The sequence below is a fragment of the Convolutriloba macropyga genome, chromosome 3, assembly GCF_964194025.1.
Source record: "Convolutriloba macropyga chromosome 3, txConMacr16.3, whole genome shotgun sequence".
Classification (NCBI taxonomy): domain Eukaryota; kingdom Metazoa; phylum Xenacoelomorpha; order Acoela; family Convolutidae; genus Convolutriloba; species Convolutriloba macropyga.
This window is the reverse complement of record NC_134470.1, coordinates 72,740,436-72,753,907: the sequence shown is the minus strand read 5'-3', so window position 1 is coordinate 72,753,907 and position 13,472 is coordinate 72,740,436. Positions and strand designations below refer to the sequence as shown.

General features: G+C 37.0%; 1 protein-coding gene across 3 annotated transcripts in view; it reads left to right on the top strand.

The window, feature by feature from the left end:
- The window catches only part of LOC142336436 (coiled-coil and C2 domain-containing protein 1-like), a 118,235-nt gene that overhangs the window by 69,510 nt on the left and 35,253 nt on the right, over nucleotides 1-13,472 (top strand). For 2 of the 3 annotated variants that reach the window (XM_075385271.1, XM_075385268.1), the window contains one exon: nucleotides 137-367. In XM_075385271.1, the coding sequence (XP_075241386.1) occupies nucleotides 137-367 (231 nt within the window). The remainder of the gene's footprint in view (nucleotides 1-136; nucleotides 368-13,472) is intronic. The other variant, XM_075385270.1, reaches the window with a different exon arrangement.

Sequence of the window (13,472 nt, the reverse complement as noted above, 5' to 3'; positions counted from 1 at the left end):
AATCAGTGGTACCCGGAATAATCAAATAACGAAGTTAATGGTCCTGAAACTTCCTAACAAAGCGAATGATCACTTTGTAACCTAAATGTTCAGGAACTCTAAATTGTTTCCATTTTAACATTAACTTTTAATACAGCTGGTGGTCATGTTCAAGCGCCCTCCAGCGACGGAACAACAACGGTGCCTTCATCTTCTTCCGGCAGTGAACACAGTCCCACCACCGACTTACTCCAAACAGGTGGGGGGACTGCAAATGCAGCTGCTGTAGTCTCCAATACTGCATCCAGTCTCTCGCCCGGCATCGCTGCAAAAAGCTCAAATATTGCTGGAAACATCAGTGCTCACCATCATCAACAGCACTCTCTGGGTTAGAACTTTGCTGGCATTAATTTCTGGTTCAATATCATTTTTTGGTTGTTAAGGTGTCGATTTTTTGTCATGTGGTCAGTTTAAACTGTGATCATAAAATCAGTCTAATTTAGCAATGAGTGCTGGCTTTTAAACACAAAAGCCTGCATTCAATGTCAAGATATTTAATTGCTCAAACGAAGTTTGTAGCAATTATATTAGTCATGTGGTCTTTTTTAATGCAATTTTTGGCTTGACCGATTTTTCATCGGACTCATTTGACTTCTCGTCCTCAAAAACGGGATAAACAGGTAACGCTCGGAGGTCAAAAAATTGTCTTAAAGCCTTACGCCTAAACAGTCTCTCAAGAATGCAATTCAATCAAAACTGTTTTGAGGTGACTGACAATGTCATGGTGTGGAAGGCTGTTCTTGAAAGTTTGACGAAGCCCCCCCCCCCATCAACCCACCACTCACACTCACCCACCCTTACCTTGCGGTTTGGAACCCTCTCTCGTCTCGAAGCCCTCTCAATCCTACCCCCCCCCCCCCCCCCCGTACTCCGCTCACCCCCATCCCCCTCTGCCCCAAAGCTAGGGTTGAGCCCCAGCTGGGTACTACCAACCGCTCGCCGGTCTTTTGCGAGCAATTCTCCCGACGATATTCGGTTATGTTTTAAGGTGTCTCTTCAAAGTATTTGATATTCAGGGTGGGGCCTCGTCAAGATATTTCAAGGTGTTTGATATTGTAAGGGGTCTCTTTTCACATAGAATAAAATATTCATTGCAGTTAAACAGTGGTTGTACTAAATTAGTTTTCTAAATTGTCGTAGGATGTATTTGCTGGGAAAATCATTGTTTGGACACTGTTTTTCCAGCTGTTTTATCAGCAGTTTGTTCTCAGTTTATACAATGCTGAGTATAAAAGTGGCTTTTAGTAATTTCTCGTCTCCTTTGAATTTTGAGCGCCAGGAGGTATAGAACGCTGTTTTGTTCAAATTTTAGCACTTGTAGAATAGATCGCAGTTTTGCGCGGTTTTGATGACCGAAAATTGCGATTCTATTAAAGAAGGGCGGGAAGGAAGCCATGTTATTATGAAGGGCATTACCAGATTTGGCGGAAGACATAATTGCCATTCATCGTTTTAATGAAAATATGAGTCGCAAAGAATTTGGTTTGTATCTCATAACGTTCTGCAAACTATCTCTTTTATTACCAGTCTGTCAATTTTTCAGATTGGAACCTGAGGTCAATTGGCTGGCGAATTTTTAACATTTTGTGTAAATAGCTAGTTATTTCCGGTCCATTTTGGTAAACTAGTCACTCCACATTGAGTCAAAGATTTTTTTCAGTACCATTGCTATTGGTGCGTTACCATTCATTTTCATCTCAATGTAATTGAACAGGTTGGAGTCTTGTGCGAATTTCTTTTTATAAGAATCGGATTTATCGATTTTATTTGGATCAGCTGCTTTTGTTTGGCTTATTTTCGGACTTGTTTACTAGAATGAAGCACCGCTTAGGTGACACATTGTTTTGGAACAGAGCTTTGTGTGGATACGGCTGTATCCTTTTCTGCGTGCTTGGCATGACATGGCTCGCTGTAATTAGGAAGGAAGCGAGTGTCAATTTGGCTGCTTTGCTTTAATAATTGCGGAACTGAAGAGCAAGGCTCATCCATACCTCAATGGGCGTCATCAATTATTCAGGCTTCTCTTAATTGTGGAAAAGAGAGCGCACCAGGCTTCCTACTTTGTTGTTCATCTCTCCCTGTGATCTATTTCAACAAAATGTCTTCTCCAAAGATACATTCACCTATATTCATTTCCATTTAAGTTTTCTATTTTTGCTCTAAGGCGACAAAAGTACGGATTCGTTGTTTGAGGTAAATGCAACTAGCTGTTAAGACTGTTTTTTTTAAATGTACACTTATGGGCGAGCTTCGGTTTAAACGCAATCCGTGAAACATTTTCTGAAGATGAAAGATGACATCATTCGCTTTTCACACACCAAAACTTAAAATGGCTTGTTTAGGATATTAGGGTAAGATGGTGCGCTAAGTTGCGAAACGGACAGGGCATAGTCTTTTTGAACCATATCAAATGGACCTGGAGGTTGTGAATGGATATTTAAATGTTGGGTTGTATACTTCATTTAATTATGATATAATTGTTGACGTGAACGGTAGTCGTTCAGGCGTCGAGTTAGTAGGTTCACCGTGACATAATGCAATGGAAATAGGACCTGATTAGCTCGCTACCTGTCCATTCAATTTAGCGAGAGAGCTGTTATTGTTTGAGCTGATATGTGTTTCCTGTTTCAATCTAGCGTAACAATTGAGTTGTCTTTGAAATGTAATTACGCTGAACGGTCGATGATTTCGTTCAATTTCTAACCCTTTTAGCATCAATTTGTTGTGATGCTTTTTTAGCCACTTTATGGCTCTCAGATTATAGCTTGTGTCCTCTATAAAAACCATGACACCGGAAAGTTATCGTGCTGAAACGTTACGTAATACCTATGATCTATATGATGGTTGCTCCATGAATGCATAGACATGCTTCCCTTACATTGAACAGTTCTAGCACACACTTGTAGATACTTGGCTGAGAAGTTTCACTCTTGTTAAGGAAAAATTATATTGTTAATAGCCGCCCTCATCTTCTCAGCCGGCTATTATAGCGCTCCTATTTTTTATTACGACTCGAAGAGGAGTATTGGAGAAGTCCTTTTTTTAAATCAATTTTATTGGAGTGAATTTTGAAGCGGGGAATGAAACACGTGAAAAATTTGGAGTAATTTTGTTGCTGAACAAAATGAAGAGTGGAGCGAAAAGAGAGTGGTTTTTGTTCATATCGCTGTTTTCTAGAGAGCGAAAAATTGAGGTGTGAAAAAGTTCTGAAAGCGAGCGAAATTTTTTGTTCATGTGCGGCATTTTGAAGCATTTTTTTTTTTGAATTTTTTTTGGTTAAGAGGTTTGATTATGATTTTCGTTACGTTTTAGGCTGGTTTTGGTAGTGGTTGAAGGTTTCTGGAAATTTATTTGCATTTTATGCTAATTCGGTGGTTTTTCATGTATTTTGATTATTTTTGGGCTAATTTTTTCAACTTTTGTTTTGTTTTACTGCCTCAAATATGCACTGAAAAGACTCCTATTACTTCGGCAATTTTTAGTTTACAAGTGGCTACAGTTTTGTTGATATAAAGCTTTTTTGTTGAAAAATATGACGGAAAATGGAGAAATATGACGAAAATGGAACTATTTTTCTTAATTTTTTGCATTTTTTTTGTTTTTCTTTCTGGACTTTAGACAAGTTTCTTAGCCTATTATGGCTTGCCTATTGTTGTGCGAGCATTTGAATAGCCTATTGACTGGAAAGAATTTTTCTTTGAATTTAGGTGCTTTTGTAATATTAAAAAAATTATAAACTTTTTCCAGTTTTTTAGTCAAAGTTGTTTGTTAGAGCTCATTTTTTTTCATGATTTGGCTTCAAGTATTTTTAAGAATTCTCATGAGTGGTTTTATTAGGTACTCGATGTGCTGACGAAGTAATTGTGGCAGAGATAGTTAATTCGGGATCTCATGTTATGACAAAATTTGATCAGAGTTTTTATCCTTTTTTAATAGATTTGATTTTTTATGCTGTTTTGTATTACGGTTTTCTTTCAAGATAATCCTAAATTAGTGGAGGCACGTTTTGTGTGATGAGTAGTTGGAGGGCATTTTTTCCACTTGGAGTCGTTTCCGGAATTCTTTGTTTTTTTAATCAATTTTATTGCAGTGATTTTTGAAGCGGGAAATGAAACGCGTGAAAAAAATTGGAGTGATTTTGGGGCTGAACAAAAGTTAAGAGCGGATCGAAAAGAGAGTTGTTTTTTGCTCATACCGCTGTTTTTGAGAGAGCGAGAAATTGATGTGTGAAAAGATTTTCTCTAAGCGAGCGAAGTTGTTTTGTTCACGTAGTCGTTTCCGGAATTCTTCCGGCTATGTTTTTTTTTACTTCGTCAAACTTTCTTTTCGCTTTACCCATTTTGCTGCTTTTTCGACATTTTGCGTGAGATCTTTTTGACTTTTCTAGGCTAGTTTCACTCTTCTGTTATTCTGCTCAAAGTCCTTTTAAAAAGCAGCTGCTCAGCAAAGCAATTCAAAATGAAGAGAGTCAGTATAGAAAAATCAAAGTCAGAAATAGAAACGGGATAAACCCATAAAGACCCTTTTTAGATGCCCGGTACTTGAACTTTGTTCTCATAAGTTTTAGTTACCATCTATAATGCTTATTGGTATTAATACTAGACCCTGTAGCTCTCACTGAGAGGCAGGAGTATTTTCAATTACGAAATGACATCAAAATAAATCGCACTTAAAAATGTTTTTATACAAAAATCAATTTTTGTTGATATTTTCTTTTCTTTCAATCCCAATAGAGTTATGGGAATCAACGGCGACTATTTTCCGGCAATCTTCCGGGTATGTTTTTTCAATTTTGTTCATGAGTTTAAGCAAAGCTGGAATCCAACCCTTAAGTTTCACTCAAATTTCACTTATTATTGAATGGCAACTGAGAACAAGGATAGCAAATGTTGAAGAAGTTGAAAGCAACTTTCAACGAAAAAAAACTGGTGCTGATGTCCATAAGCTACATAGGCAAATTTAAGGTTTGTTCTTCAGGAGCGGAACACGTTGTAAAAATGCAACTTTGTCGCTGTATCTGTATAAATGCCTTGAAAAACAAATATTCTAGCAAAAACCTATAAACAAAATAATTTGGCTTGCATATGTCTGACTGTTAATACTGGAACAGAAACAAAGCAGATGTAATCTGACTACATTATTGAAAAGGATGCATAATTGACTTTAACTTTTTCGTTAAAGTTGGCATTACCGATCTATACACACCCTTAAGTGCTTATGAAATTAAGAATTTAATTAAGGGAGACCTAAATGAAAGTTAACCTGAGGCAAAGATCATTTTAAATACGCACCATTTTGAGCTCAGAAATTTTAAAACTGACCATTTTTCCTTGATTTGATGCCTTTTTGTCAATTTCAACATACTAAATATTAATTTTCAGACGGTTACTTAGACACAATTAATACTTAACACTATCTTGTTTCAAAGTCTCCAACAAATGTGTGCATATATCGTATGAAAATAGAAGAGAGGCATGCAATCACTGTTTTGCGAAATGTAAAAAAAGTAGAGTGGTTGAAGTCATTTGACTAGGTGTTAGCTTTTGTTAACGCTGAAAATTAAAACGGCGACCGTGTTTACAATTAACGTAAAAGGAAAAATTTTGAAGGCTAAGAGGCAGATTTTGAATTTTCCCTATCGAACATATCTTTTTTGGCGTAAGTCCAAAGCTACCCTTGCTTCTTCTGAGTATTCAAAGATTTCGTAGGTTTTCAATAACATTTCACTGCAGATCTTAATATAAACGACGTAATGGAATTGCTGAAATCGTTTTGTGAGTAGTTTTGTTCGAAGTTTTCATATTGCACGATGTAATTGACCAGCAGTATTATTTGACCCCAGTTTTAAGCAGGTTGAACTCCTAGGATTGTTGATAAGAAAGATTTTTCGCAAGCATTTTCAATCATTTTTCCAGAGCTTTTAGCTCTTTGTCTGTTGAACATTTTTAGTTGCTCTCAAACGAAATTTGTAGAAATTATATTAGTCCTCTCGGTCTTTTTTATGCAAGTTTTCGCTCAAACGATTTTTCGTCTGACCCATTTGACTTTGTCACGCCCCTCTTTCGTGCCTCATTGTTACGTGATGTGTTCCCTTTAAGTATCCATAAAAAGTGCTACAATTTAGTTCATATTCAGATAGGTCTGAATGCCAGATCTAGCCTGTACTTCCATTTGGGCCTGTAACCTCTTATTTCTTAATGTTTACTAAAAACCGCCGCAGATTGACAGATTACTGATAAACATATTACGTACCCAAAAGCCTCAATATTTACCTTATTCAGTTCCGTAACAATGGATTGGTAAAATTGGTAAGAAAAGTCATTATAAGTTATGTGCTTGGTGAAGTAATTATGTCGATAAAGTAGGTGCTAATACGGAAATTGTATATGTACTTAACAAACGTACAAAAACCCGGAAATTGCCTAACTTGAAGATCAGTAAATATTTGCGAAGGACCAAAACAACTTGGGTACAACTGTGATAACCAGTTGATTGAAAAACTTGAAAATAATCTTGAAAATTTCTGATTCTGTCTTAGGAAGACTTTATTCTAATTTTGTTAGTATAATTAAAGATTGAACAGAAAAATTCTTATAAAACGCTAAAGTACTACAGATTCCCATAGAACTACATAGAGCCGCAAAAAGCTGTTGAAACACAAGGCAACAAGTGGATATATCACGCATCTGAACTGCTCAATGAAAGGCTATTACTAGCTAATTCTATTCAAATTATATCCTCTAAAATTGCGCTAATAAACATCCATAATAAGTCCTTGTACCATGGCAATAATTCAAGTTAATCACACCGATTATTAACCTCAATAACATCGAGAGTAACACTCCAAAAGTTAGTGCGTAACACTTTTTGTCCTCAAAAACGGGATAAACAGGTAGCGCCCAATAGGTTTGAAGTGCTCTTAGAGACTTTCAGCTCCCTAGTCTCCAATTATGCGATTCACAGTAACTGTTTTGGAGACTTATACTTATGGTGTGAAGGGCGGTTCTTAGAAGTTGACCCAGCTTCCCAACCCCCCCCCCCCCCAATCAGCCCCTCTCAATTCACCCCTCCTCATCCCCACCCCTCCTCATCGTTCAGGCCGTAAGGGTCCCTTGCGGCTGAAAACCGCCCTCCCACCTTTGCCCCCCCCCTCCCAGCCCATTAGTCCCCCCCGTGCACCCCCGCTCGCTGCGCTCACCTCACGCCCCTTCAACTATGCTCACTAAATCATGGCTAGCTACTGACGAAGCCAACCGCTCGCCGGTCGTTTGAGAGCAATTCACCGGACGATAGTCGGTAATGTTTAAAACAGTAATGTTTTCGTAATGTTTCTCGATTTTAAGAATCTCTGATTTGCGTCACATATTAAAGTTTTAAATGTCGATTTTTTTTATCTTTGTCATTTTATGGCCTTCGAAAGCTTGAACATCAAAACTAGCCGTTGCATATTTAGTTTTCGCAATTTTTGGTTAGTTTTTCGGTTGATTTGTTTTCATTTAGCGTTAAATGTAGCCTCACACCAATGGAGCTATTCTCCTGCTTCATTTGAGAGCTCGTTGTCCGACTACAGCAGGCTAGGTGTCTGCTATTTATTGTGAATGTCTTAATGTTTTCTGCATCATAGATTAGCTTCTGCGGTACTGTTTCCCTTTATTTAGCTGAGCGTTTTCGTTAAGCCCAGATCCCATTTGTGCTGAGATGACATTTGTCGGTTTTGATTTGCAAACCTTTTTGCTCCCAAGATCTTATTTTTATAACTGGCTTCTACAGAGCGTTCAAATCACGATTTCTAGATGTGCTACCCGTTGAAAAGGAAATGGGTTGGGGCAAAGGGCTCTGCTATAAAGTCGCAAAAATCAATTCTTGTACAATAAAAAAGGAACGGGCCGTGGGGAAGTTATGAAGGAAGGCGATCCTTTGTGTACGGCGGCCCTAACGAGTCCCCTAAGCTCGCTTTAATTCTCAAGTAATTGGACTTACACTACCGGAGGCTATCACTTCTATTCTTACCCTACCTTCCTTTGCACCAAATGTTACACACATGCCCTCCTCTCTATCTCATCACCCTCCTGTAATCAGCCACCGTTTTGCTCTAATTTATTTTCAATAATACCCATCCAACTACTGTGTCAAAGTACCCCCACCTCCCCTTCTCCGTTTGAAACCACATGGTCTCTTGAAGTCGATTGAGGAAATCAGAGAGATGAAGTATTGACCTATTGATATCCTGCTGCGTCTCATTTCAAAGTGATTAAAGAACATACTTGCTCCAGCAATCTTAGGATGTTCAAAGCTGAAGCTCGCTTTTTATAGCACAAAGTCTTCTGCACTGCCATGTGACACACTATCGTATCAAATTGAAGACCACTGAGTAGAAAAAAGTTTCACAGTTCCTTAAAGTTCTTTCTGCAACATTTTTGTTGCATTTGACGGCTCAGTTACCGTTGAATCGGAATTAATTGGTATAGTATGCACTGATCAATTAAAATTTTGCAATCTGTAACTGGAAGGTTTGCTTGCGGTACCACTGAATGCTTGGTGCGTATTGAAGCTACCGGTTACCTTAATTACCCCAAAGAAATATTCAAATCTGACATTCAACAGGTATCTGTTAATTGCTCTACAAAGAAATCGAAAGCAATTACTGTACTCGTTTGTCTATTTGTACGAAGATTTCTTGATTTGAACGTTTTGACTTTTCGTGTGACTTTTACGCCCTTGATTTCTGCGTTTTACATGATCTAAAATGATCTGTCAATCATAGTATCTCGCAGCCGCGCTCAATTGGCGGGAGTTTACTAAGTTCGGCGAAATTTTAATTTTTACATTTTATTTGAAGCCACTTAATGAACTTATCACATCACAAGCATCGTTTCTTGCAAACATAACTTCAATCTTTATCAGCGCAACCATTTTGTAATACATCTTTTTTCTTGTGAGTTTTTTAATAGCCGCACAGCGATAGCTTGGGCTATTATTGGCTTTCTCTTGGATTTTTTTTATTTGTCGTCAAGATTTTTGTTACGACCATATGACGTCACAAGCAGTTAAAATCTGCTTTTTGTTCATTCGTTCATCCAATTTAAAGTGAAGTGCTTGCGTGACGTCATTTTTCGCTCTTAGTGGAGTGAGTTTTTTTTTGTTCATTTGCGTGATTAAATTTTTGGTCACACTTGACTTACCTCACTCGCACAAATCACTTCTTCACTTTGAAATTGACTTTTATTTTATTTAATTCAAAGAGATAATGTCAAACGGGTGTGTGTCACTCTAAATGAAGGTTATTAGAGAGCAGCTAATAGAGGCAGCAGAAACTTATTTAGATTTTTTAATCAAAACATAACATATCAGCCCTACAATTAAAAGACGATTTTTTTGGTCGGTCTTTTACTGTTTTTTGAGACTGCAGATCTACGAAGCTATTGCGGCTATTTTCTGGCAATCTGCCAGCTATGTTATATTATTTTTGTTTTTCCACTGTCTTCGAATGAATTTCTAGAATCTGAAATTTTAATTTAAACTCAAATTGGTACAATATATACATATAGGGAGTTTGTCCAGTAAATAGCAGAAATACGATAACTATGAACTTTTTAATTGCACTCAAACGAAGTTTGTAGCAATTATATTAGTCTTGTCGGTCTTTTTTATGCAATTTTTTGCTTGACCAATTTTTCGTCTGACGCATTTGACTTTTCGTCCTCAAAAACGGGATAAACAGGTAGCGCCCAGCGGGCATTAAGTGCTCTTAGAGCCTTTCGGCTCACTAGTCTTCAGGTATGCGATTCTTAGAATCTGTTTTGAAGATTGACCCTCCACCCCCACTGTTGCCGCCCCCATCAGTCCCCCCCCCCGGTGCACCCCTTCGCTGCGCTCACTTAAGCCCCTTCAATTAAGCTAAAGCTAGCCTCACTAAACCGTGCCTAGCTAATGACGAAGCCAATCGCTCGCCGGTTGGTTGAGAGCATTTCGCCCGACGTTAGTAGGTTATGTTTTTATACTCCTTTGCTGGTTGTCCTATAGATCTAGAAAATGTTTTTCTTGTAGCGATGAAAATGGTATACACGTTTTTTTTTAATTTTCTGTTTGACTATCATTCTTTTTTCGGTTGAAAATGCAAAACCATGAGAACCAACTGATAGATGAAAATCTCTTTTCAATGATAATAAAACTTTATAATTTTTAATACTTTTCCTAATGTTAGAACTTTTTTCTCCATCTACTTAGTTTCTTTCAGTATGTAGCAGAGACCAGGTGACTTAATGATTGATGACTGTGCTGACAATTACTAGTACCTTTTTGAATTCGTATAATAGGATAATTAATTTAAGAGCGCATTCTTTGCGCAATGGGATTAATAATATAAGCGTTGCTGATTTTTTTTAAAAAAAAAACAATTGTTAACGCTTTTGGGGTTACCTTTGTCTTAACATTCTTCAGTATTCACAAATTCGAGCGCTGCTAAGCTGTCAGCATTTTTTGTCATTTTGAAAATGTATCAAGGGGTGTGTTGGTACTTCCTGCGCTATGCACAGATTCAAGCGAGTTTTCTTGTGTTTTAGATTTTTTTTGTTTTCTTGTTAAATAGACGCGTCAGCAATTCGAGGCGGCTATTGTTGCGCTTCTATTTTTTTTATCGTCTAAAAGATTTTTGTTTCGTCTGACCCTGACTTCTTGGAATTTACTTTTTCAATGACTTCAGTGACTTCTACTGCTTTGCAGTTAAAATTTGTGTTCGTGATGTAATTTCTGCTTTTAGGTCAATTGCGTGACTTACCTCACTCAAAAAAATGACCTCTGAACTCACTTAGGGAACTTTAAGTTTTATGAACAATTACTAATTAAAGGTCAATAGTGTGCATCTAAGTTGTGCCAAACTTATATGCCCTAATTCCTGAGTAATATAGTCTTTGAGTTTTAATCTCGAATTTTAATTTTGAAGAAGCTCCATTAGGGTTTTTTCCTTGTAGAGCAGATGTGTCCCATAAAAATGACAGTCCAAATTCAACCCAAAAAGTCTAGTGGTCTATTAAAAAGCTGGTAGTCGATCTGTCAATATTATTTCTTTAGTTGTTTCAATTCATGGTTGGCCACAAGCGTCCATCGCGGCTATTTTCCGGCAATCTGCCGGCTATGTTTATCATTTAGAAGTCGTTTCCTGTGGTCTTGTTCGTTTTTCTAACTCGAGTTTTTGGAATCGATCAAGCTATCGTTATCTGTGAACGTTGTTATTGACAACACTGTGTTGTCCTACTGCGTTTATTGGTGGGACAACTATTTTATTTCTATTTTTTGAGTTTTTTGGTGCACATAAAAGAAAAGCTCGAATCACTTCAATTGCTCCTTAGTTGCTTTCTAAACCAAGCGAATTTTCGTGCAAACTTCCGCCCGATGCCGTTATTTTTCTTAAAGGATTGGCTTAACTCACTTTTTCGGGGACTGATGCTCATTTATCAGCAGTTGTTAAGTTTAATTGATTTTTAATTGAAGAAATTTACCAAATCAATCAAACTGTCATGAAATACTGAAATTAAAAACCCCCGAGACGGAGATTTTAATATTTTGGTCAGTTTGATGTCAAATGAAAGCATACGTTAATAACAATATATTTAGCATTGTCTTATGATATTGATTGAAAATTTTGTGAGCTTACGTGTTGCAGAGTTTTATGAATGTTAAATAGTTGCTTGCCGCGATATTTTGCAAAAGTTTTTCCGAACATAAGGCCGTGCTATGTTTTTGTCAAGCTTCTTTGTCAACTATATTTAGGATCTCAAAAAATCATGACAATTAAGCATTTTAAGTGTTGGTCAATTTCTCTATACGTCTAACGTAAGTTAGTGTTCAAATATAAATATATGAGTGCGGGTGTTATCTTTTCCTTTGAGAGGCTTGAGAACGGTTCTATGGCCCAATATTTGTTTTTTTTTGTAGTCACTGACGTATACTTTGTAATGAGTGTTGAATATGTTTAATGGTCGCCGTCAGCCTCTCAACGGCTATTATTTAGGCGCTCTCCTTTGTTTTATTCGCTTTACTTTTTGATCACGTTGTTCGTTTTACATTAGTCACAATTTTCACGTTTAACTTCTGACTTACTTCACTCACTGTTTCAACTGAATGGATTTTAAATTCTTTCACGCATTGAATTACGCAATAAAGTGAATACATTCAATGTCAAAAGAGACGGGATAAGCTCATAAAGCGCGGCCATTAAGTCATTGAGAATTAGGTTATCAAAGTTCCTTAGATTGTTTGCTAGCTGACATTGGTATTAAGCTTATTAGCTTACAGTTTAGGAGCTGAAATAAGTATATTTAAGAATCCAACTGAAACTACACGCCAAATTAGAACACTTTTTGCCACTGAAAAAAAAACAAAAAATTTGGTCAATTTATTAATAGCCGCACTCATCTTGGCCGGCTATTATAGTGCTCCTATTTTTTTTACTTCGTCGAACTTTTTTTCGCTTTACCCATTTTGCCGCTTTTCGACATTTTGCGTGAAATCTTTTTTGACTTCTCTAGGCTAGTTACCTTTTGATCACGTTGTTCGTTTTACATTAGTCACGATTTTCACGTTTAACTTCTGACTTACTTCACTCACTGTTTCAACTGAATGGATTTTAAATTCTTTCACGCATTGAATTACGCAATAAAGTGAATACATTCAATGTCAAAAGAGACGGGATAAGCCCATAAAGCGCGGCCATTAAGTCATTGAGAATTAGGTTATCAAAGTTCCTTAGATTGTTTGCTAGCTGACATTGGTATTAAGATTATTAGCTTACAGTTTAGGAGCTGAAATAAGTATATTTAAGAATCCAACTGAAACTACACGCCAAATTAGAACACTTTTTGCCACTGAAAAAAAACAAAAAATTTGGTCAATTTATTAATAGCCGCACTCATCTTGGCCGGCTATTATAGTGCTCCTATTTTTTTTTACTTTTTTTCGAACTTTTTTTCGCTTTACCCATTTTGCCGCTTTTCGACATTTTGCGTGAAATCTTTTTTGACTTCTCTAGGCTAGTTTCACTCTTCTGTCATTCTGCTCAATGTCCTTTTAAACAGCAGCTGCTCAGCAAAGCAATTCAAAATGAAGAGAATCTGTATAAAAAAAATCAAAGTCAGAAATAGAAACGGGATAAACCCATAAAGCCCATTTTTAGATGCCCGGTACTTGAACTTTGTTCTCATAACTTTTAGTTACTATCTATAATGCTTATTGGTATTGATACTAGACCCTGTAGCTCTCACTGAGAGACAGGAGTATATTCAATTACGAAATGACATCAAAGTAAATCGCACTTATCGCAAATGTTTTTATACAAAATCAGTTTTTGTTGATATTTTCTTTTCTTTCAATCCCAATAGAGTTATGGGAATCAACGGCGGCTATTTTCCGGCAATCTGCCGGGTATGTTATCTTTT